This window comes from Chroicocephalus ridibundus, chromosome 1 (assembly GCF_963924245.1).
Source record: "Chroicocephalus ridibundus chromosome 1, bChrRid1.1, whole genome shotgun sequence".
Classification (NCBI taxonomy): domain Eukaryota; kingdom Metazoa; phylum Chordata; class Aves; order Charadriiformes; family Laridae; genus Chroicocephalus; species Chroicocephalus ridibundus.
Genome location: NC_086284.1, coordinates 71,238,480 through 71,261,154, shown reverse-complemented (window position 1 = coordinate 71,261,154; position 22,675 = coordinate 71,238,480). Strand labels below are relative to the sequence as shown.

The window sequence follows — 22,675 nt, the reverse complement described above, 5'->3', positions numbered from 1 at the left end:
GCCCCGCCGGCCCCGGGAGTTTCGGGGCTCCCTCTCCCGGGCGGGGGGCGGGGCAGAGGCCGAGGACCGGGGGCCGAGGACAGGGAGAGCCCCAGGCTGCCCCCACCCCGGGCCGGGCGCGGACGGGACTGGGGTGGAGGGGGAGAGTTGGGGGGGGGGAGGGGGGAAGAGAGAGTTTGGGGTGCTGCAGGGCGCCCCCTGGCGGGCGGCCGGCGCCTGGCGAAGCGCGGCGAAAGTTGATTTTGCTCAGCAAGCCGTATCGTATAAAATTAACGACAGCCAATAAAATTAGCTTACATGTTTCAACCGTAAAAGTCCAAAACAAAATAAAGCTAGTTTTAGTGAAGCTAAGAAGCTCGGGTTTGGCCCCGTTCTCTCTGGCTTGAACTGGGGTCCTTTTATCTAAAGCCCAGTGCACAAACATATAGCTTAATGTGACTAGTGTTCTTCCTTTTATTTCTTTCTCTATGGCAACCAATATGTTCTGCTCAGAAATGTTCCCCCATCAAGGAAACAAATGATCTTGAGGGAGCAGCTCTATACGGCATCTGTTCCGATGGAGCACACAGAGTTAACCCCAGTCAAAAGAGACGCTGGGCACGTCAACAAGAAGTGGAAAATGAGCGATTCTTCTCCCCCCCAAATTGAAACCTATACCTCCCTAGTTTTACAAGCCATTTTATTGATTTGACTATCGACCGTTTCCAAAGAAGTAACTAATTCTAGGAAATTACAATGATCACCAGCTATTGTGTATCCAAAAGAGCAGCAACAGAGACGGGGGGCGGGGGGAGGAAAAAAAAAAAAATTATGCAAATAACAAGGCAAAATTAAAACAAATGAAAGTCACGTAATGGGATATTTAAGCCTCGGTAAAGTTTTCAGGAGCGGTATCTGGCCTACTAATTTCATCCTACATTATTTATCACATTATTTATCACACTGACCCAAACGCTATAAAAGAGTTTCAGATCATTAGCCTATACCTCTCAATTAGACGGGATTCGGGGAAAGCGGGGAGACAGGCAAGACTGTCAGGAGAGAGAAACAAAGTGAAATCTGGTCTGTAATCCTCCAGCCCCAATCTCCTTGGAGAATAAAATGAAGGGATGTCCTGGTTAGTTTTGATTGATTATACTCTTTCTGATGGACTTTCACTACAGAGCTCTAGATGTTGTGCTTAACCGTCTGTTCCCTAGTTACAATATTAACCCTCTGCGTGCACCGCCGCTCCGCACCTTCCCCGGCCTCTCTCCCCCCGCCCCCCGCGCCCGTCCGTCCGCACCGGCGCTGCCCGCAGGTGCCCGGCTACCGGGGCAGGGTCGCCTCGGCTCCGGCCCCGCTCCCTCCCGCCGCACCGTCCGGGCCCCCTCCCCACCCGCCGGCAGACATCCCCCCCCACTCCCCCCCCACCACACCGCTTCGAGAAGCAGCGTTTGAAAACAGCCCGCATCTCTGCCTCTCCTCTCCTTCACAAATCTGTAATATTTTCGAGAGCTTTCCTTCCCCCCCCCCCCAACTCCCGAGTCATGGTGTTACAATAATTAACAGTGCCCAGAAAAGTGAAGTAGTAACCAGAAAGACTTTCCAGCGCTGAAGAATTGCTTTGCTGCCTTGAGCTTTGGATTCATTCCATGCTTTTTATGTAATATTTCACTAAGGTGCTTTTTGTTGCTGGTGGGATTTTTTTTTTCCTTTCCCTTTCCCTTTTTTTTTTTAAGCCTGTTTCCTTCCAGCCAGTTGCCATGGGTTTCCCTGTCTTGTCCTAAGCTTTTGAAAATATATATCCAGAAGACTTTAAAGAAAACAAAAGTAGATAAAAAAATGTAAAACACTTACCGATCATACTTCCAGGATTTAGAGAATTATTTTTTAATTTTTGATTTTAATAAGGTGACAGGGGGAAAAAAGCATGTTCTCAACTCCAGCGAAACGATCCATGTTAAGATTTTCCTTTGCACTGACTCCACTAAGCCCCGCTCTCCACTAGTCTATTATTTTCACCAAAATATATGAAAATTTATGCAAATGAAAATCAGCACTAACTGTTCTCCCCTTGTTATACTTTGGATTTTTTTCCAGACAAAACAATCACACTCTGCAAGGGAGGGGGTGGGAAGAGTTGGGGAACTAAGTTGTTGTGGTTGTGTGTGTTGGTTGTTTTTTTTTTTTAAATAAAAGACATTACTCCAGCTCGAGCTTTATTTTTTGTTGTCGCTGTTATGAGGGTATACATTTTTTTATTTTTTTTTATTTTGGGGGGATTTCTCCCCCCCCCCTTCCTTTTTTATTAAGAAAGTAGATCTGTTTGCAGAGGCGCTATCACGTTTCATCAGGCCACCTGAGACGGCTTTTGAAAGCGTGTACTGTGAAATTCATAGCAGTAATTTAGACAAAATCCTCACTGTATATTAATGAAAGACGGCCCCATGGCACCGTTCCTATCCTCCCCATTCAGTGTAAACAAAACCACGAGACTCACTCGGTTTTTGAGCCTGATCCAAGCAAAATCGGCTGGAAAGGAAAACATGGGGTTCTGGCACTGACTATTCAAACGTCTGCACCTGGAGATCTCAGATTTATTCAATGAAATCTGTGTTGGATCTTTTATATATAAAAAAGAAACCTTTGGAGGACGCATGGGAACAAAAAAAAAAAAAAGAAAGAAAAAAAAAATCGTTATGTTTGGGGTTTAGTTACCAGTGCCCTTCAGATCCGTACGCGACACTTTAATGGTTTTTCTAAACCTACCCACCATGGTATTTTTTGCCTGGGCGAGCCGGGGGCTGGACGGAGCCCCGAGGACCGGCCGCGGGGCGGGCAGCGGGGCTGGCTCCGCGGGCGCGGAGGGGCGCGGAGGGAGGGCGCTGCCAGAGGGACGCGGCTCGTCGCTCCCGGGGGGCGAATTATCCGGCGTGAGGCGGAGGTGAGGGGGGAGGGAGCGTGGCGGGCAGGGCCAGGCGAAGGGGGGGACACACGACACACCACACTCCCCGTTTGAATGCCCACGCCGCGCCCCGAGGGACGCGTGTGCGGGGCGGCGTGCGTGGGACGGCGCGGTGGCGGTCAGCCGGCAGCGCCGCGTCCCCTGGATGTCCGAGCGGTGTTATTGCACCGGCAGTCCCCCAAGGAGCGTTCAATTTGCCCTTGTTTTTGTTGCCACTTTCTCTCTCTTTTTTTTTTTTTTTTTTTTTTTTTTTTTTTGCCGTGGTTCACTGAGGTTGCCTGTGCGCGGCGTTTCCGCTCGGTCGCATCCCCCCCCGAGTCCGCGTTTCCCCCCCCCTCCGCCTCTCCCCGCTCCCCCGCCTTCCCCCGCCCCCCTTAACTCTTTCCGCCGGACGAGAAAGAATAACGCGGCGCTTCACGCCGCCGGGCCGGCTCCCCGCGACACAGCCCCGGACGACGGGCTCTCCCCTTCGCCGCCTCCCCCGCCGACGGGGCGGCCCCTTCCCCGGGGCTGCCGGGGCCCCGGGGGCGGACAAAGGCAGCCGGGGCGGCGTGGGGCGGGGGGGGAAGGCAGGTCCGGGTGGCGGTGCGGGCAGTGCCGGGGGTGGGGGGAGGGATGCGTGTGTGCGTTCCCACCGCCGCCCGGCGCCGTTGTTGTTGTTGTTATTATTATTATTGTTTTTGTTGTTATTATTAATTATTACCGCTCGCCCCTTGCCCGAGCCGGCGGCGGGAGAGCTGCCGAGGTGCGTGTGTGTCTTGCCGGGCGGGAAGAGTTAAGAGGCGGAGGGATGGAGGGATGGGAGGAGGGATGAAAGGATGGAGGGAGGGATGCGGGAAGGCGGGGGGGGGAGACGGGGGGACGGAACGCCGGAGCAGCGACGACGCCACTTTGCCTAAATTAAAAAGCAGCCAATCGGAACGGCCGGAAGGGGGGCCGCGCGGCCGGCGGCGGGCTGTCCGTCACGGGGCGGGCAGCCAATGGGAAGGGGCGGACGGGGCCGGCTTCCTCACGGCCGGGGCCGGGCGGTGGCGGCGGCGGCGGGGAGACGGCGGGAGGGGAGGGAGGGAGGGGAGGGAAAGGGAAGGGAGGGAAGGAGGGAGGGAGCGGGCACGGCCCGGGAGAGGGGAGGGAGGCGGGGAGAGGCGAGCGGCGGGACTCCGGCACCGCCAGTGCGCGCTGCCAGCCCGGCAGCCAACTTCCCCGCTGGAGTTAGTGTATAAAGGATACCATATATGCACACACACATACACACACCTCTCCGCCAAGGCGCTCCTCCTCCGCCTCCTCCCTCGACCAACTGCTGGAATTAAAATAAAAAAAGCAAAACAAACATCCAACAAAAAAAAAAAAAAAGCAAGCAACCACCAAAAAAAAAACAACAAACCGAGCGAGAGAGCGAGCGAGCGGGAGAGGGAGAGAGACAATTCGCGAGGTAACGAGAAATTTCAACTTTTTAATTTTTTTTTTTTTACTTTTTTTTTTTTTCCTTTTCCAACCGCCTAAAGGAAAGGTAGAGAGAAAAAATGTCTTATCCAGAGCGTGACTCTAGCAAGAAGGCTCCGGCAGGACTCTTGTTTCAAAGGGGACAAAGTGCTCCAGCAGCAGCACAACTTTGAGAAATGCATCATCACCACCATCACCACCATCATCATCACAGGAAGTTTTCTTAGGACACCAACAAAACTTGCAAATAAAAGAGCAAAAGGAGACCGAGGAGCCGAGGAGAGAGAGAAAGACAGAGAAAGAGAGACAGAAAAAAGGAAAATATACCCACACACAAAGCCTTAAAGGAAGAAGAAAAGGAAAAGTTTCACTCTGAGAGGGGAAGGCTGAGAGGTGGAGATGTACTCCTAGGGGAGCGGAGGGGAGAAGGCACGGGGGCTTTTTGATTCCCCCCCCTCTTTTTCGCTTTTTAGCCTTTGTTTGGTTTCCTCCCTGCGAGCAGCAAACTCGGGCGAGAAGGCGGCGGAGGAAATAAATATATGTACAGCTAAATATTTCTTTTTTTTTTTTTGGAAAAAAAAAAAACACAAAAAGGAAAAGAAAAGCGATTTTTTTTTTTTTTTAAAAAAAAAAAAAGAAAAAAAAAAGGCGAAGCGAGAGCCGGCGACCGCACCGAGCGCGGCGCGGAGCGGAGGCAGGACGGCCGGCGGACGGACGGGCGGAGGAGAGCGCGCCGCGGAGCGCTAGCAGGTGAACCCCGCGCCCCGGCGCCCCGGCGAGGCTGGGAAGGCGGCGGCGGCGGCGGCGGCGGCGCGGGCGGCGGCCCCGGCAGCGCCGGGCAAGGGCGCTTGCGGCGGGCGCCCGGCAGCCGGTGGCGGCGGCGGCGCGGCGGCGGCGGCGCGGCGGGGGCGAGCGGCGGGCGGCGGGCGCGGGATGGCCGCGGCCACCTCTAACCCCTACCTCCCCGGCAACGGCATCCTGGCGGCCGGCTCCATCGTCCACGCCGACTCGGGCGGCGGCGGCGGCGGCGGCGGCGGCGGCATGCAGCCGGGCAGCGTGGCCGTCACCTCGGTGGCGGGGGGCTACCGCGGCGACCCGGCGGCCAAGATGGTCCAGAGCGACTTCATGCCGGGCGCCATGGCCGCCAGCAACGGCGGCCATATGCTGAGCCATGCCCACCAGTGGGTGACAGCCCTGCCCCACGCCGCCGCCGCCGCCGCCGCCGCCGCCGCCGCCGCCGCCGAAGCGGGCTCGCCCTGGTCCGGCAGCCCCGTGGGCATGACGGGCAGCCCCCAGCAGCCGCCGCCGCCGCCCGACGTCAAGGGCAGCGGCGGGCGCGACGACCTGCACTCGGGCGCGGCGTTGCACCACCGGCCGCCCCACCTGGGCCCCCCGCACCAGGGGCACCCGGCGGCCTGGGGGGCGGCGGCGGCCGCCCACCTGCCCTCCATGGCCGGCGGGCAGCAGCAGCAGCAGTCGCTCCTCTACTCGCAGCCCGGGGGCTTCACGGTGAACGGCATGCTGAGCCCCCCCCCCGGCGGGCAGAGCCTGGTGCACCCCGGGCTGGTGCGGGGCGAGACGCCGGAGCTGGGCGAGCATCCCGGGCACCACCACCACCACCACCACCAGCACCCCGGGCACCACCCGCCGCACCACGGCGGCGTCAACAGCCACGACCCGCACTCGGACGAGGACACGCCGACCTCCGACGACCTGGAGCAGTTCGCCAAGCAGTTCAAGCAGCGGCGGATTAAGCTGGGCTTCACCCAGGCCGACGTGGGGCTGGCGCTGGGCACCCTCTACGGCAACGTCTTCTCGCAGACCACCATCTGCCGCTTCGAGGCCCTGCAGCTCAGCTTCAAGAACATGTGCAAGCTGAAGCCTTTGTTGAACAAGTGGCTGGAGGAAGCCGACTCCTCCACGGGCAGCCCCACCAGCATCGACAAGATCGCCGCCCAGGGCAGGAAGAGGAAGAAGCGGACCTCCATCGAGGTGAGTGTCAAGGGGGCCTTGGAGAGCCACTTTCTGAAATGCCCCAAGCCCTCCGCCCAGGAGATTACGAACCTAGCGGACAGCCTGCAGCTGGAGAAGGAGGTGGTCAGGGTTTGGTTTTGCAATCGGAGGCAGAAAGAGAAACGGATGACCCCGCCGGGGATCCAGCAGCAGACCCCCGACGATGTCTACTCCCAGGTCGGCACCGTCAACTCCGACACGCCGCCCCCTCACCACGGACTGCAGACCAGCGTGCAGTGAGGGGCACCGCGGGCGGGCCGGGGGCGCGGGGGCAGCCAGGGCCGGGCCGGGCCGGGCACCGCCGCCGGCACCGGCATCGCCACCGGCAACCGGCGCCGCCGCGCACAGCCGCACGCTGACACAGACACACTCACACACACGCACGCACACACACACACACACACACACGATCCAGGCTCGTTCAGACTGCTTGTGTTTATATATATATGGATATCCGCGTGCATCTATATATATATATATAAGATCGATACCGACAGGGAGCGGTGGAGAAGGTCGATCCGAGCGAGAGCGTTTTAGACCGTGTTTGGGAAAACGGGGTGGAGATGCGTAATGCACCAAAACTGCAGATGTGCCGGGGGGGGGGGTTGGTTGCGGGGAGAGGGTTTGGGTGGGTGGGCTTGGGCTTTTTTTTTTTTTTTAATTATTATTATTATTATTTTTATTTTTCACTCTCCAAATTAGCCCCCCTCTCGCAGCGAGGAACATCATTGATGTCTGCACCTCTTCTCTCCCCTCCTCCGCCCCCCCTCCCCGCACTCTCCCCCCTATCCCCAAAAGGGCTCTCTTCTATGAATCACGGAAACTTTTTTCTCCTTTCTCTCTCCCTCTCCCCCCCTTCCTTTTTCTTTTCTTTTTTTGTTTGTTTGTTTTGTTTTCTTTTTTTGAATGGGAGCTATCCAAAAAAATAAAAAGGGAAGCAGAAGCAAAATAATCTGGTTAATCAGAGGGTGCCTGCTGCATTCCAGCACCCTGTTTTTCTTGGCCAAACCGTAGAATTTTGGTGCAAGGCAGACATCCACTCTGAAAACATATATATCTATATATCTATATATTCTGCAAAATGAAAGGGGCCACTTTTTCCAGGAAAGAAAAAAAAAATAAAATATGCACACAGCACTAAAAACAAGCAGACTGCATAGGGAAGCAAATACATATATATATATTTATCTATATATATAGGTATAGCTATAGAACAAAAATATGGAAATAAATGCCCGCACGCCGAAAAACTGACCCTGAGGAGAAAGGGGGGAGGGACAGACGCCGGGGGGAGGGTGGGAGAAGGAGAGGTTGTTGGTCCCTAAAGTTCGAGCTCTGTAGAAGGACTTTGCATGAATTAAGGGAACCAGCGAGAGAAAGGGAAATAATTTAAGGCTGTCAAAGTCCTGCTCCTGACGGCTGCCAATCATCATGGAAGAGTCATAAAAAAAAATCCACTGCTAATATTTTTTTTATTAATATTTTTATTTTTTATTTCTGGACTGATTCAGATAAAGGGATTTAGAAGGACTGAGCATCTGCAGCTGCACTTATCTGAACTTCTCCTCTCCTAAATCCGTTGCCAACTTTGATTGAATGGGTGCTGTGGATGTGATTATATAATACTGCCATTTCCAAGCAGTGTTTTTGGTAGGTTTTAATAAACAGACTTTTCAAAAAGACGGCAATATAGAATTGTTAGATCCGTTGTTGATCTAAAAAAAATTTGCTTTATATTTTCATTAAATGACTTCTTTTAATATTTTATTCAGAATACCTATGAACTGCTGCAAAACGGTAATTTATTTTTTCCCCAGATCTTGTATTACGTGTTTTTTTCAGACGAGCACAAATCAAAATGAAATGAAAATATGGACAGTTGTTAGGTAATAAGGGTATCTTTTGATGTGATAATTTGATTGTAATTTAATTTGAGTAGTGATTCCGTAAGAGCTGATTGAGAAAATAAATTTGTTAGAATGAAATAGTCTGTGTCTGATGCATAAACACTTGTGTCTTAAAAAAAAAAAAAAAAAAAAAAAGTTCTTTGAAGGGAAATACTGCAAATGCTGAAGTGAGAGGGGGGGGATACGGAGGGTCCGACCCCTCTGCTTCTGGCAGAGCCGCCCCTCCGGCATCCCCGCCGCGGGCTGCGCGGCGCGGCGCTCCCCCCGCGCCCGTCCCTCCGCCGGGACACCCCTTCTCCCGTCCACCCGGGGACCCCGTGTCACGGGGGAGGAAGGCGAGATTAAGGCTCAACCCGAAGGTCACCTTTGTCTCAGGAAGGGCCGTGTGGGTTCGGTTCAGGCTCGCACCCGCGGCGAGGGCGATGCCGGAGCCTCCCCGCCGATCGCGAAGGGCCGATGCTGAGAGCAGGGACGTTTCCAAAAGTTCGGTCTTGTTATCTCTCTTTCCAAACTGAGGCTTGGGGGGGGGGGTAGGTTGCGAGGGGAGGGGGGGGGGAGGGCTAAGCTATAATTTATTTTGACGCGGTTTATGTCTGTATAAATATTTGTATTTAATTTATCTTTATGATTTAAGGAGAAGGTTGGGGTTTTTTTCACCCCAAAAAAAGGATATATAGAATAACACTTTCAGCATCCTACGTGCGGTCCGCCCAGTTTCCCATTTCTGTTGTCGCTGTTGCTGTTGTTGTTGTTCTTGTTTTAAGGGTTTTTCTATGGGGTGTGAAGTGATGTAGTGTAGTTTTCTCCTCCACTCTGCCGTAGCGCTGCCATACCTTCTTTGCAAACACATGCGTGTGTTAGTAACGTCGGAGATGCCGATAGATGCCCGAGCTGGCCTGTCATATTTACCCGCTATAATTTATTGCGATATAGGGGCAAGTGAATGACCGTTCCAACTCTCTTCATTTTGAAGCGCGGAGGTTGTGGGAACTGAGAGCTGCCATCTAACGCCTCCACCCGCCCCCACTGATAGTCTACCGGAGAATAAGGTTTTCTTTTATGATCCGTCTCGTCCATGGCTCCTTCCTCACCTTCTTCTCCCTCCCTTCCTCCGCGCCCTCCGCGCCCCCCCCCCACCCCCCCCGCGCCTTGCTTATCTCCGTGCTATTGAGGCAGGGGGTTAAACCCCCAGAAAACTGCTGTAGGGACCAACAAACGTTTCTTCCTTTCAGATAGGCCTTGTGTCAGTCCATAAATCAAAGCCAACCTGAGAGCCGTGCACCGGGATGCATTATTTTAACACCAGCTCGTAGTAAATATCCCCGTCGGTTTGATTTGTGAAATCCGAAAGGCCCCACTGACACGGAGGAAAGGGCGATGGGGAGGGGTGGGAGAAGGGGAGGGGGTGGGAAAAAAAAAAACACAACCAACCCAACAAAGGGGAAGAAAACCCGAAAGGGTAAAGGACGCTCTTTCTTTTGTTCGTTTTAGCAAAAGCTCCTGGCTAATTTGGCAGCTGGGGAGGGGAAAGGCCGGGCGCGGGAGGCGGCGGGCAGCGCCGGGCTGCGCTGCGGGTGCCCGGGTACCGTCCCCACGCGTGGTGGGATCCTCTTGGCTTCACAGGCGAAGGGGAGCGGTTTTAGGAGAGCCGGAGCAGAAGGTCTATTTAAATTTCGGAGCGGGATTTAGTTGCCGGATTAGGGATGGCAACAAAGAGCTAAATAACGTTAGGCTGGTTTCTATTTAAAAAAAAAAAAAAAAAAAAAAGCCACCTTTGCGGGTTGCTGCCTGAGGAAAGCTGGGGTTCAGGCTGGAGGAGGAACGTGTGGTTGGAGGGACCGGCAAAACCTGCCCCTTCCCTGGACTTGTTCTGCACCAAAAAAAAAAAAGTGAGGCCATGGGCGCCCCCCCCCGCCCCCCCCCCCCCGCCCCTTCCCGAGAAACTGAATCCTTTGAATGTATTTAGGAATTTCAGGGTTGTGAGTCTGTGAGATAACAAGAGGTAGATAATAACTGAGAGAGGGTTTGCGCTAAGGGTTATATTGTTACACGTGTAAATAATGAAAATATTGTTATATATCGCCAGATCTCCTAATGAATTTAGTAATTGTATTCATTTATAATATCAGTGTTCTGTGCTTGGTAACTGAGTCGGCATCCTTTTCCTTACTCTTTTTTTTTCTCTCTCTTTTTTTTTTCTTTTCTTTTCTGCCTAAAGGAAAGACAAATGTTTTACAAAGTTATGTTTGATCAGTCTGGGTAATCCCGAGATGTGATTATTTTTAGTTTACATTTTCGTATCCTGCGGTCCTCTACTACGCCCCAGTTTTCTCACTCACATCCCATCCTTCCCCCCGTCGAGTCTGTACACAATAAATCATTTTCAGGTGTATTTAAAACAGTCATCTAACTGCTGTTGATCCGCGTATTTTCCGGAATTTAGGAAAGAGCTCTACCTTGGTTTCAAAAACGCAGCGGTTCCTATCGGATCTTTACAGAATTCTTATGCTTTAATGTAGTGACTCGTGTTTGCACATTACAATGCTCATAACTTGTTTTGTATGAATGGTTTTCAATGGAACGTTTAGAGAATAATTGGTTCTAATATGAAATGCAGTATATACTATTGATAATTTTATCAATAAGTGTAATATTTTAAATAATTTTAACAATTAAATTTGTTTTTTTAAATTATATATTTGTAAAATATTTATCCTGTTGAAAGCAACAATATATTGTTGTATTTATTCGTTTATTTTTGTAATAAATGATCAACATCTTCAAGCTACAGCCAAAGCGATACTTCTGTATATTCACAGAGGGATGCGCCTTTTTGAGGCGCAGAGATGCTTGTTGCGATTTGCACGAGAGGGTAAAGATAAGCCGCGTAACCGGCAGGCTGCTGGACCAAACTGTAGGCGTGAGCTTCTTCGCCACATGTACTTGAGTTCGCTTAACTTCCAGGGTAATTAATCAAACTCTAAAAGGGACGCAACAAGTCGCGGCCTCGGAGGCAGGCGCGGAGCGAGCGCTCGAGGACAGGGACGGATTTGGCTAAAAGCAGAGGGATGGCGAGCGGAGCTTGGTGGCCTGTGGCGAGGCGGATGGCTGGAGCGAGTGGAGGAGGAGGAGGTTGCGGGGAGGTGGTTTCCCCACCGGTATTTTCAGTTGCAGTTTGGAATAATGGAGCGGGGGGCAGCCTTCAATGGGCGGCGGGAGAGAGGGGAGCGGGGGGCAGCCGGCGGGCCCGCGGTGTCAATGACACAGCAGTGGGGAGCTTTTTTTGGCTGAGAGGCTTTGGCGAGACAAAAAAAGCGAAGGGGTGAAGGCCGAGCGGGGGAAAGTCCCGTCCTCCCCGACGCCAAAGGAGCAGCCGGGGACGCGGGGGCGCCCACGGGGCCGCGCCGTCGGGGCCGCGCCGGGACCCGGTCCCCCCCTCTCCTCCCCGGGGGCGGCCGGGCCGCGCCTGGCGAGGGGAAACGGGGAGACTCCGCGTCTCCCCACGCGTGGCCGGACCGGTCCGGAGCAGCGCCGACGGGGCGGCTGGCGGTGCCCGGCCGGGCTCCCTCCCCGGCGGGGCGGCCCGGGAGGCGGAGCGGCCCCGGAGGGGCGGCCGGGGCGGTGGTGACGGCGGGCGACGGGCCGTCCCGGGGCGGCGGGCGGCCCGGGGGAGCCGGCGGGGCGGGCGGGCGGCGCGGTGCGGCGGCGGCGGCGGCGGCAGCTGCTGCGGGTCCCACAAGTTGTTTTCCTCGTGGCGACCATTCAGCAAAACGCAGGATCCTTTCTCCAAGATTTAAATTTCGCGGATGAATTACCATACAGCGGTTGCTTAGCAACTAAATTCAAGCCGGGCTAAGAATATGCAAGCTTTTTGTATTCTCATTAATAAAAATGCCACTCTGACACAGCAACCTGACTTTGGATCACTGCAACTTCTGTAAAAGCCATAGGAGAATACAAACCGGCTCCTCCATTTAATTACAGATCAGAGTGGCTTGAAATGTGATGTTTTGTTAATCTATCTTCCTAAAAGCGATGTAAAAAATAACGGCTTTTCAAGAGCAGTGGAAAACTACTTTTTTAATGGAGCTGTCTCCTGGTGCTACTGATGGCTGTAAAGCGAAACCTTTTTTCGAGTCACACTTTCAAGTAGCATCCCCCCTTCCGTTTTGAGTTTCCTGAAATCAAAAAACATTAAGACATTTGGAGCCACAGGGGAGGGGGGGAAAGAAAAATAAATAAGCTGCAGACGACCAGAGCGTTAGAGAGGCGAGCATCGCTCAGGAAAGGGAAGGCGGGGGGGGAATTAAAAATGCCAAGGTGCAGCCCCAGCCGGGCACAGCCCCACGATCCGGGGTGCAGCCTGTCCTTGCTCTGAAGCAGGAGTCTGTTGCGCCGAAATGGCTCTCTTTGGCATCAAGTGCGTGGGTACTTCGGCTGGGGAGGGCAGGAGAGAAGCCTTCAGGGACACCTTGTTGAATGTTTCTCTCCCAAATTTATTTCCCCTTCTGCTAACGTTTACTTTATACTGCTCTTAGATCGGTGGAGATAAGATCTTGGCGTTAGATTCTGGCATCAGGCACCCAATCTCGTATATATGGGAGAATGACCTCATCAGAGGAGGACTGTGTGTATAGATAGGATTATTTAAACATAGACTAGACACCTACATATAAATCTATATATAAAGATGTGTGTGTATGAGATATATATATATATATATATCTGCGTGTGTGTGTGTATGCCTTTAGCAGTACCAAAAAACTGTCCTGCCAGCCCCGCAGCCTGCAGGCAGGGCTGACATCCCCCGCAGCGTTTGGAGGGATGCGGGCCCTGCTCCGCAGGGAGCCCTCGGGCGCGGCGGCCGCGCAGGGTGCGGGCGGCCGGGGCCGGGGCCGGGGCCGGAGCCGCCTCTGCTCGCCCGCCATTGTGTGCGGGCCACTGCCCGCGGGAAGGGCTGGCCGCCCCTGGGACCGGGCACCGACTGGCTGCAGGGGCCGCTGGTTGCTTTGGCTGATGGCTGGTATGTTAGTTGTGGTGCTCTTTTTAGCAGCAAAGAGTTAAATCCAAACTTTCTTCTCCCCTCTCCCCTCTTTTTAATTTTTTTCCTTTTTTTTCTTTTTTTTGACCCTTGAAAGCGCTAGAATTGAGCCTGAATTGTAAAAACCCCAAGCCACGTTAAAAGTTCAGCCATGTGTTTTTGGGTTTTTTTGGTTTTGTTCTGTTTGTTTGTTTGTTTTTCGGACGGGGTTTATCTGCAGGAGGGGAAAGGGAACTCAGAGCTGTGCAGGTCACTGAGGAATCAGGGGGTCCCCCCTCATCCCCCCTCCTCCCCACCCCTTCTCTTTTTCTCTGTTAAGGTTTTCTTTTCTCCCCTGAAAGGGGGAGGATGGCTCGAAGGGGGGTGGTCGAGGGGGGGTAGGCATTTTCCAAATGTGAGTTTGTGATGGAGGGATCTCGGTCTGTCAGCAGGATTTAGTCTCTACTCACTTTAAAACGTAGAACAGCAGACCAAAAAGAAATTTAAAAAAAAAATCCCGTATAACAAATACCAAGGGAAGAAAGGCAGTGAAGTGAGAATCTGTGACGACTAGAGTCCCCCTGAAACTCAGGCTCACCCAAAGCTTCAGCAGAGTGTTTTGCTTCTCTCCTCAACGGTTATAGGATGAGTATCACAAGGCTACAGCATAAATAATCACATTCCCTTCCATTTTGCATCTCTCTCTCTAACAGAGTTGAGATTAAAAGCCAAAAACCGAGCACAGCCCTTACAGAGTGGTTGAATTGTGCCAGTACATATGTTTCCCACTCACATGTTGAAAACTGTACCTTCAAACATAGGCTTGTTTCTGATAGCTTGCATTTCTTCTACCAGGGGAAAAAAAGCTAAACAGAACTTTTCTGAATTGTTCCTACTGCGCACATCAGTGGGGTGAAAAGGCAGCGTTACATCAGCTCGATACCTTCAATGCAAACAGGGAAAGTTTAGCAAGACAAGCTCGCTGGCATACCAGAATGGAGATCTTTATTTTAGAGTGGGGATGGTTCGAACCGTTTCGGCACCAGTAACGAGTACTGCAAAGGGTCTGGTTTGAGAACAAACTTTCATCCGCAGTAGCGTGGAGCGCTGCTCCTTGATGCCAGATGCCTGGTCACTCCAAGCATCCTCTCACTGCCTTTCTTGTGAGGCACATCATACAGAGGAGAGTTTCTACCTGCAGGGACGGTGCTTTCAGATGAGACCGCTGCACCATGCCCTCCAAAGTCCAGACATGGGGTCCCAGCAGAATTATTTCTTCCTCAGAAGGAGCCTGAAACGAGAAGGGGGAAAATGGATTAGAAAGGGGAAACCAGCTAGGGACTGTTACCCTCACTGGCAGTAGGCCTGCTCTTAAACACAATGTCAAGGCACCGAGATACGCGTGTGAAATGACAAAGACAGACGCTATTTCTTCCTGAGGTCCACTTTGAGTGGAGAAAGCCAAAAGGTTGTTGACTGTCTTGCGTCCGGGGCCATCCTTTCAAATTGAAATGAATTGATTTAAAAAAGCAGGGACTGGCTAATGGGGAACCACATGGCTGCTATATTTATGTGCATCAAACCGAAATTTAAACAACTTGAGGCAGTGTGGGCTGTATAAACGTTTTATATATAGTAACCTTTTTGTTATTAGTTTTGGAAATGCTTGGTGCTACTTCCCTGCCAGCGCTCCATAGAGCTGACTATACAGCATTCAGTCCATGCTACAGTCGAGCGGGAACTGTTTGCTCAACAACTCCAGGCTCCATTTCCAATTGGAGTACTAACGTACACCCTGAGCTGGTCGCATAAACACAGGTAGCCCGATGCATGTGAAACCACTTCACCGAGCAGGCAGCTAAAATACAAAAAGCAAGTGTGTAGCTGTAGGGGAGGTGGGGGCTGGCGGGTCTTCTGTGTGGGTTGCTTTGGTTGGTTGGATTTTTTCCCCCCTCTGTGTGAGTGCTGGTGAGAGCCAGAGAATGGGGACATCCTCAGAAGCTGACTTTGGGCTCATGTCTCCACCTCCCCTCCAAGTTCCAGACGTTGGGAATACTTACCAAGTACAAAAGAAATGAGAAGTGCTGGGCATTGATCATTATTATATTCCTTCCCCGGCAGAAAATGGGCCCAGGATAGCAGAGCTGAAACTAATCTTTCTAAAGGGGGGAAAAAAATGGGTTGGTGAAGAATTGAGCTGGAGTAACATACATTTCTTTCGTCTTCTGGAGCTCTCATTGAAAACAGGGGCCCATCTGCCCGAGTGGGACATTTCTCAGAGAAACCTAATAGATATTTGTTCCAGAGTCCACACTAAAGCCACAAACCAAATGTAAGGCGCAAGGCTCTCCATTTCTCTCTCTCTCTCTCTCACGCATCCCCACGCACATGCAAGCATACACTCCCTTCTCTTCCTAAAATAATAAAATATCCTCTCCCCAGTTCTGCTGCCTTCTGTATTTTATGCAGATACATACTCAAGTGTGTACCAAAATTCTTAACTCAGTTTGCTGAAATCGCCTAGATTGTCGAGGAAATTAAACGAAACAAGGAGCTGCGTGAAATGTTGAACTTTAAATACCATCCGCTACCTCGAGAAGAAGAAAATGAGTCGATAAACGCTCAGGTTTCTGCCACGTTCAGATTATCGTAATTAAAAGAATTATTTTGTTAGATTTTTTAATTCTTTTTTTTTTTTTTTTTTTTTAGCATGGTGAGGGTTCCCTCGTGCTCTACTAGTGGGTATTTGAAAATAATGCTCTTTCCCTTTTGATTTTGGACTGAAGGACAGGGTTACAGTGTCTCCCCTAGGTGTTAATGATGGATACGGACGTGTTTAATCTTATGAACGGTACGTGTATTTCTGTGGATACCAGGCGAAATGACAATATAATTCTCAGTAGCCCAGAAGAGGCGTGTTTCACCTGAAGAACTGCGCTTGAGCTGGATGCTGCTGTTGTTTGGGGTTTTGGTTTGGGTTTTCAATTGTCCTGCCTATTCTCTCAAGCCAATATTAACGCCACGGAGCACGGCTGAGGCCAGGGCTGAGTGAGCCCCGTCATTAACAATAGCATAAACAAAGGACGGGGACCAGCTACCTTGACATTAGATGCCCGCTTTGTTCCCGAGCCTCCAACTGCGTCCTGAAGCCCATACAGGGAAGTGTTGCCTACGGGAATGAATAATCCACTCCGGCCATTGTCCCAGATCCCGTGGAAAACAACACAACCAAAACAAAGATGACAACGCACATCTCCCCCCCCGCCCCCCTCCCCCCCCCCCCCCAGCTCCGCACGGAGCCTGCGTATGGTTTCATCCCCTCCTGCCTTTCCCTCCACTTCTCCTGGTCACTCGTGGGACTCCCCGGCAACCGCTGCGACCCACGGGCGCGGCCCACCTTGCGCAAGCACCCCCAGGTCCCCAGTTTCCAGGGGAAAAGGGGTTGGAGACCGCCCCCCCCCCCCCGTGCTCAGGGGAGGGCGAGGGGACCGAGCGCCCCTGTGCCTGCCCAGCCCGGGCGGACCTCTCCCGCTGCCGGGGAGCGGGGGTGCTCCGCGTTAGACGGGGCGGCCCGGCGGGGTGGGCTGCCCTCCCCCTTGCCCTCCTCCCCGTCCAGCAGGCAGAAGGGATTCACCCCCTCCCCGCGGCGTGTGGCCTGGCCCGGGGGCAGCGCGACAGCCCCACGCACCGCCGTGGGGATGCGAGGGAGGCGGGGGTGATGGGCGAGCGTGTCTGTGTGTGTGTGGGGAATCCCCATTGTCTTTCCAGGTTCGCCCTGGAGGGGCGGTTTTCCCCGTGGAAGGGCCCACCCGGTGCTGCCCTTCCCGACCGCTCTCTCCGTAGCCCCTTCTATTTGGCAGAAACGCCCGCAGCAGCGCCCCCGACCCTGCTCACGCCCGGCCGAAGGAGCCTGCGTGGAGTGAAAACGTCTCTTTCCTCTGCCAAAAAAAAATATATTAAGCTCCCCTCATCCAGTTTTGTCTCCCCCTTCTCTTACGTCCCCGTGCTGGCCGTCGGGGCAGAGGGACGGCTAGGATGTCCCCCCCCACACTCAAAGTTTGCGGGGGGCCGGTGTGCCCCCGTCCTTCCCTGCGTGGGGTGTGAGGGGGGAGCCGGGCCAGGCCACGGCAGGGCTGCCGCGGGGCTCGCCAGCGAGCCGGCCCCGCCAGCGAACTGGCCCCGCCGCGGGGGCAGCTTTTGTTCCCGCTGCGCTCGGAGGTGAGCAAGTTCAAGCCCCGGCAACCCCCGTGCCTTCGCCTGGCTCTCCGGGACAAGACGAAGGAGAGCTGGTGGCGTGGCCCGAGGTAGACGGAGGCCTCAGGAGACAGATGCATCCATCCCAGATGCAGCCAAATCCGTCCTCGCAACGTGGGGGGTGCGTGTGGTGGTGTGCGGGGGGGATATAGGGGGTAGCGAAGGAGGCTTTTTGAACGTAAAGCCCTTGCTTCAAAGATTAAGGGCTACCTCCTCAAACGCTGCCAGACGCTACTGGGCTGAAGAGAGGGGAGAAGGGCGGGGGGGGAGAACACCAGCATTAGTGCAAATTTCAAAGCACTGAAAATAACCCTAAGAAATCCCGAGGATCTGCCACCGGCTCTTTTTTACCCGGGACAGAGGCATTAGGGAAAGCTTTTCTCGGAGGTGTTTGTGCGCAAAGGCCAGCGGGAGCCGCGGCTGCCTTGGCGGGGCGGGGGCGGGGTGGGGGAAGACACCAGCCGGGCGGCGGGCAGGGGGGCTGCGGGACGGGGCTGCTGCCCCCCGCCCACGCACCTGCAGCCTCTGCCTGCACTGGGGACCCGGCCGCTGCCGGCTCTGTGACCCCCCCCTCCCCCGGGCTGTGTCGGGAGCAAACCCACCCCCAAATCCTCCTGCCACCCCCACTGGGAGCCGCGGCGGCCGGGCAGGGGCCGGCCCCGGCAGCCCTTTATGCGCAGCGGTCAGCAGCCGGGTTGTGGGTTTGCAGCTGCATGCAAATAAATCCCCGGCAATAATCTAATGCGGGTGAGCTGCCCCGACGACAAAGTGCCGCCACAAACGCAAGTCCTTCTTTTCTTCTTCTTTTTTTTTTTTTTTGACCACCTAGGTCCCGCAACCAAGGGAAACAAATAAAAACAGGGAGGGAAGGGGAGAAAGTTGGTTAATACGCATGTTGCATCAAAGGCAGCCTGCTTTTGTGATAGACGAGAGCCGAGGATTTGTTTCCTGCACCTCTGCGAGAACACCACCACCCGTCCCAGCTGGAGAAAACGATTCCACGCGTGATGGGCAGGAACCAGGTGTCCTACCTACCCGGCCGCCCGCTGCCACCTTATTTGTTCCGTTCCCACGTGGAAAATGCATCTCTTCCCTCAATTTCCATTGAATTACAGCTGTATTCGATACGGGACGGGAGGGGGTGCGTGTGTGTATAATTTTGTACACTTATCTTCTCTTGCAGGTAAAAGTTTTTTTTGTTTGTTTGTTTTACTGCTCTCCAGGAAACGTCTGTTTGCACGTATGGGGGGAGGGTTGTTTGGTTTTTTGCTTGCCCGTCTTAAGCAAAAGCTGAGCAGAGTCAATGGGATGAAGGCAAAAAAAAAAAAAAAAGTCAATCTTTGAGAAAGAGACGGAGTGGGAGATGGAAAAAAAAAAAATCAAACCGCAAAAAAATCCCAGCAACCTAATTCCAGAGAGGATGGGAGGCAGTACAGTTTCCCAATTGCCATTCTGCGGGCTGACATAAAAAAAAATAATAAAAAATTCACATTGATGCTGGGGGTGGGGGGAGAGTTTTACTTTTGCGAAGCGTAAGTCTCTAACGACAAGCAGTCCTTCGTGACACCTGGTGCCCCCCCCCCGGGTAGTTTCGCACCCCCGAGGCCGCCGGAGGCCCAGGAACCCTCCCGGCGCGGGTGCCCCTGCCCGCCGCGGCGGCGCCCAGCCCCGGGGGGGGACCACCGGCTTCCCCCAGGGAAACCCGCCGCTCTCCCTCCCTCCCGCCCCTAACTTCGGGAGGGAGGGGGGTTCGTTATTATTGTGGAAAAGCCCGTTTCCCTAGCAGAAGAGGGGCAGCTGGGCTCCTAGGCCCCCCCGCCGCCATCTCCCCCCCGGGGAAGCGCGGCCCCCGGCCCCGCAGGGCAGACCCCAGCCATCGCCGGGTCCACCTGAGCCAGGGCCCTTTCTGCTGTCGCCTGTCACCCCCAGGGGAGGGGATGCTTCCCCGCAGCCGTCGTGCCGGGCACAAACGGGCCGCCCTGCGACCTCCTGGCCAAACGCCGGCCCTCGCTCCCCCGTCCCCGTTTCGGACCATCTTCCCCCGGGGGCTTCCCCAGGCTTTGGCCAACTCCTCCGCCCCGGCCTTGCCCTTCCCCGGCTCTTCCCCCGCCGCCGGCCAGGCGGGGGCGGCCGGGGAGCGGCAGGGCAAGCGGTGACCATCCCCTTGGTGTCTCGGCTGCCTGCTTGGCTTTCCCTGCCCTCGGCCGCCCCTCTGTCCCCCCCGGCACGCACAGAGCCCGGCCCAGCTGCCGCTTGTCGCCTCGGGGGGGCTTTTTTTCTTCTCTCCCCTCTCCGCAGAGCCTGCGGGGAGGGGAGGGCTCAGCTCCCCGCAGAGCACCCTTCGGCCCCTCTGCCCACCGGTGTCGCCTCGCCTCTGCCGGCAAAACAAAAGCCCCCGACCCAAGCAAAGCCGGCGCAGTGTGAAGCCCACGGCAGCCGCCTTCTCCACAATGCGAACTCCAGAGGGAAATCTCCCTCCGGGACTCCGCTCTCCTGAGCCCGGGAGTCCCTTAATCTTCGCAGCTTTCGGCAAGGGAAAGAGGAGTTTGTCACCCAAGTCGCCCCTCGCACCTTTGTGCGTGACCTGACGCGGGCACCGGGACAAAGTCGAGCCGGTTTCCCGCAACCCAAAAGTACATCCCTGGGCACAGGGCTGGGGCCCGGGGAGGGCCCCCGGAGCACACACCCCCCGCAACCCATGCACAGCCTCTCGCCTCTGTCTTTGAAACTGTGTTTAAAACAGCAGCTGAAACAATTAATTGTAACTGATTAACATGGATTAGTTTGGCCTCCAAAGCACTTTAAGTCAATTCAGCAGCCATAATAATAATTAATTCATTAATAAGTACTATTGGTGCTCCATCACTAACGCCAAAAAAAGTTTCCCTGCGAAGTACAGGTGGCAGGGAGTGCTAAAATGAAAACATTTGCATGCAACTTTTTAACCAGAAGGGAAAGCACTTTGGTTATATTTGGAGACATGTGTCTCACACATTTCCCCCTTTTTTTGTAAACTATGTAAGAATAAACATTACAGCTCTGGGCTTTTAATTTCTCCAGATGGAATCATAAAGTACCTAGTAGATTTTTTTTTTTTATACTATACAATTGAGGACACATGTCTGCTTTTCCCAATGAGGACCGAGAAGCAACTTAATTTGAAGGCATAACTACTGAACCACATTTTGAATAACACACTCGAACAAGTTCACTTTAAAAGGCAGGAAACCGCTAAGAGCACAGCACTGAAAGTTGCTCCTTCCCACTTCGAGCTGCAGTGGAAGATCCCCCGTCTGACCTTCCCATACGCTCTGTTTCGGTACACGTACAGAACTATACACGCATATAGGGCTGTCCGTGGAGGGAGGGGGGCGGGGAGCTTTTCCGAGGCTCTCGCACCCCCGGGAGGCTCCTCCCGCACCCCCGGGGGGCTCCCCCCAGTCGCCGCAGATTGAAAAGGCTGCTCGGGATCCCACCCTCAGCCCCATCGGAGGGCTCCTCTGATGCTCGGTGACAGGAGAGGTCCCCTCCGGCCTCCCCCTCCACCCCGCCCCCGGCTGAAGCAAGGGGTTCACTCACCCTCCCAGCGCCCCTCTCCGCTCCTCACACGCACATTTGCGCACCCGACAAAGCGCTCTGGTGGAGGGCAAAAGGAGGGAGGAAGCCCCGAACCCCCACCTCTCGGCTACCTTTAGGGGCACACGCATGTTGAGGGGAGTCAGGAGCCCCTGGGCTGGGCGGAAAATAATACAAAAAAAAAGGGAGAGGAAAAAAGGGAGAGGAAAAAAGGGAGAGGAAAAAAGGGAGAGGAGAAAAGGGAGAGGAGAAAAGGGAGAGGAGAAAAGGGAGAGGAGAAAGAGAGAGGAGAGAAAGAAAAAAGAGAAAGAAAAAAGAGAAAGAAAAAAGAGAAAGAAAAAAGAGAAAGAAAAAAGAGAAAGAAAAAAGAGAAAGAAAAAAGAGAAAGAAAAAAGAGAAAGAAAAAAGAGTAAGAAAAAAAGGAAGGAAAAAAGGAAGGAAAAAAGGAAGGAAAAAAGGAAGGAAAAAAGGAAGGAAAAAAGGAAGGAAAAAGAAAGGAAAAAGAAAGGAAAAAGAAAGGAAAAAGAAAGGAAAAAAAGAAAGGAAAAAAGAAAGGAAAAAAGAAAGGAAAAAAGAAAGGAAAAAAGAAAGGAAAAAAGAAAGGAAAAAAGGAAAAAAGAAAGGAAAAAAGAAAGGAAAAAAGGAAAAAAGAAAAGAAAAAAGAAAGGAAAAAGAGGAAAAAAAAGAAAGGGAAAAGAGGAAAAAAAAGAAAGGGAAAAGAAAAAAGTAATAAAGAAAAAAATAAAAAAGTAATAAAGAAAAAAAGTTAAAAAAAGTCCAAGGACAAGGAAACTGTATTATCAGGTTGGGTTGTTTTTTGTTTTTTTTTTGTTTTCTTTTTATTTTGTGATGGGAATGAGCAAAATAAGCCTGCCCCTCTCCCTAACTAGACTCAGCCTCCCCCCACTCCTCCCAGCTTCCCCCTCCTGCCCCCCCGGGTTCTGACTTACATGTGTTTAGAGCAATGGCAAGGGGCTCCCAAGCGGAGCCCTGGCAGAGGGTGCGTTTAAAGTGTGGATGATTTACTCCCCTGCGATTCGGGTCCGGCGTGTGAGCCTCCAGCCCCGGCGTCAGCTGGGCACTGCGGGCAAGCGGCCTGAAATATGCATAAGGAAGAACACTTCGCTTTCTTAAAGAAGAACTTACCCCACCGGAAAGTTCACAGCCCGGCGGCAGGCACGGGGGGGCGGGGGTGCGGGGGTGGCCTTTGCGTCGGGACAGCCCTAACCCCTTCCCGAGGCGCTCGCCTGCACGCTCAGCGGCAGCGCTGGGGAGACCCGGCAGCTTTTTGCTCGGGACCGGTCGGGGGAGAGATGGCGAGTCGGTCACCGCCTTAAGAAGTTGCGTGTCGGTTGCTTTCACACCGCAGCACCGTGTCCCCTGTCCCCGTCCCCCCTCCCTTTCCTCGGCCGGGCCGGGCGAGGGGCAGCGCCGCGTCCCCGGGGCCGTCCCGCTCCGGCGGGTCCCGGCGGCGGCCACCGACCGGCTGCCCCGAAACTTCCGGACATAAAC

General features: G+C 53.7%; 1 protein-coding gene across 2 annotated transcripts; it reads left to right on the top strand.

Annotated features, from left to right (window-relative positions):
- The first annotated feature begins 5,275 nt into the window (after positions 1–5,275).
- Positions 5,276–19,772, top strand: POU3F3 (POU class 3 homeobox 3). Of its 2 annotated transcripts, XM_063338946.1 has the most exons (2): positions 5,276–6,385; positions 18,417–19,772. In XM_063338946.1, exons 1-2 carry the CDS (start codon positions 5,327–5,329, stop codon positions 18,693–18,695), a joined length of 1,338 nt encoding a protein of 445 aa, XP_063195016.1. In that variant the 5' UTR covers positions 5,276–5,326; the 3' UTR covers positions 18,696–19,772. The 2 variants fall into 2 exon arrangements, with proteins under 2 accessions (XP_063195016.1, XP_063195026.1); XM_063338956.1 differs by lacking the exon at positions 18,417–19,772 and having other exon boundaries at positions 5,276–8,391.
- The last annotated feature ends 2,903 nt before the right edge of the window (positions 19,773–22,675 follow it).

What these genes read in the sequence shown, in the direction of transcription:
- POU3F3 (XM_063338946.1), top strand. Translation starts at nt 5,327, where the DNA reads ATGGCCGCGGCCACCTCTAACCCCTACCTCCCCGGCAACGGCATCCTG. An exon ending in AGAAGCGGACCTCCATCGAG is followed by an intron (nt 6,386 to 18,416) that starts GTGAGTGTCAAG and finishes TTGACCACCTAG; the next exon opens with GTCCCGCAACCAAGGGAAAC.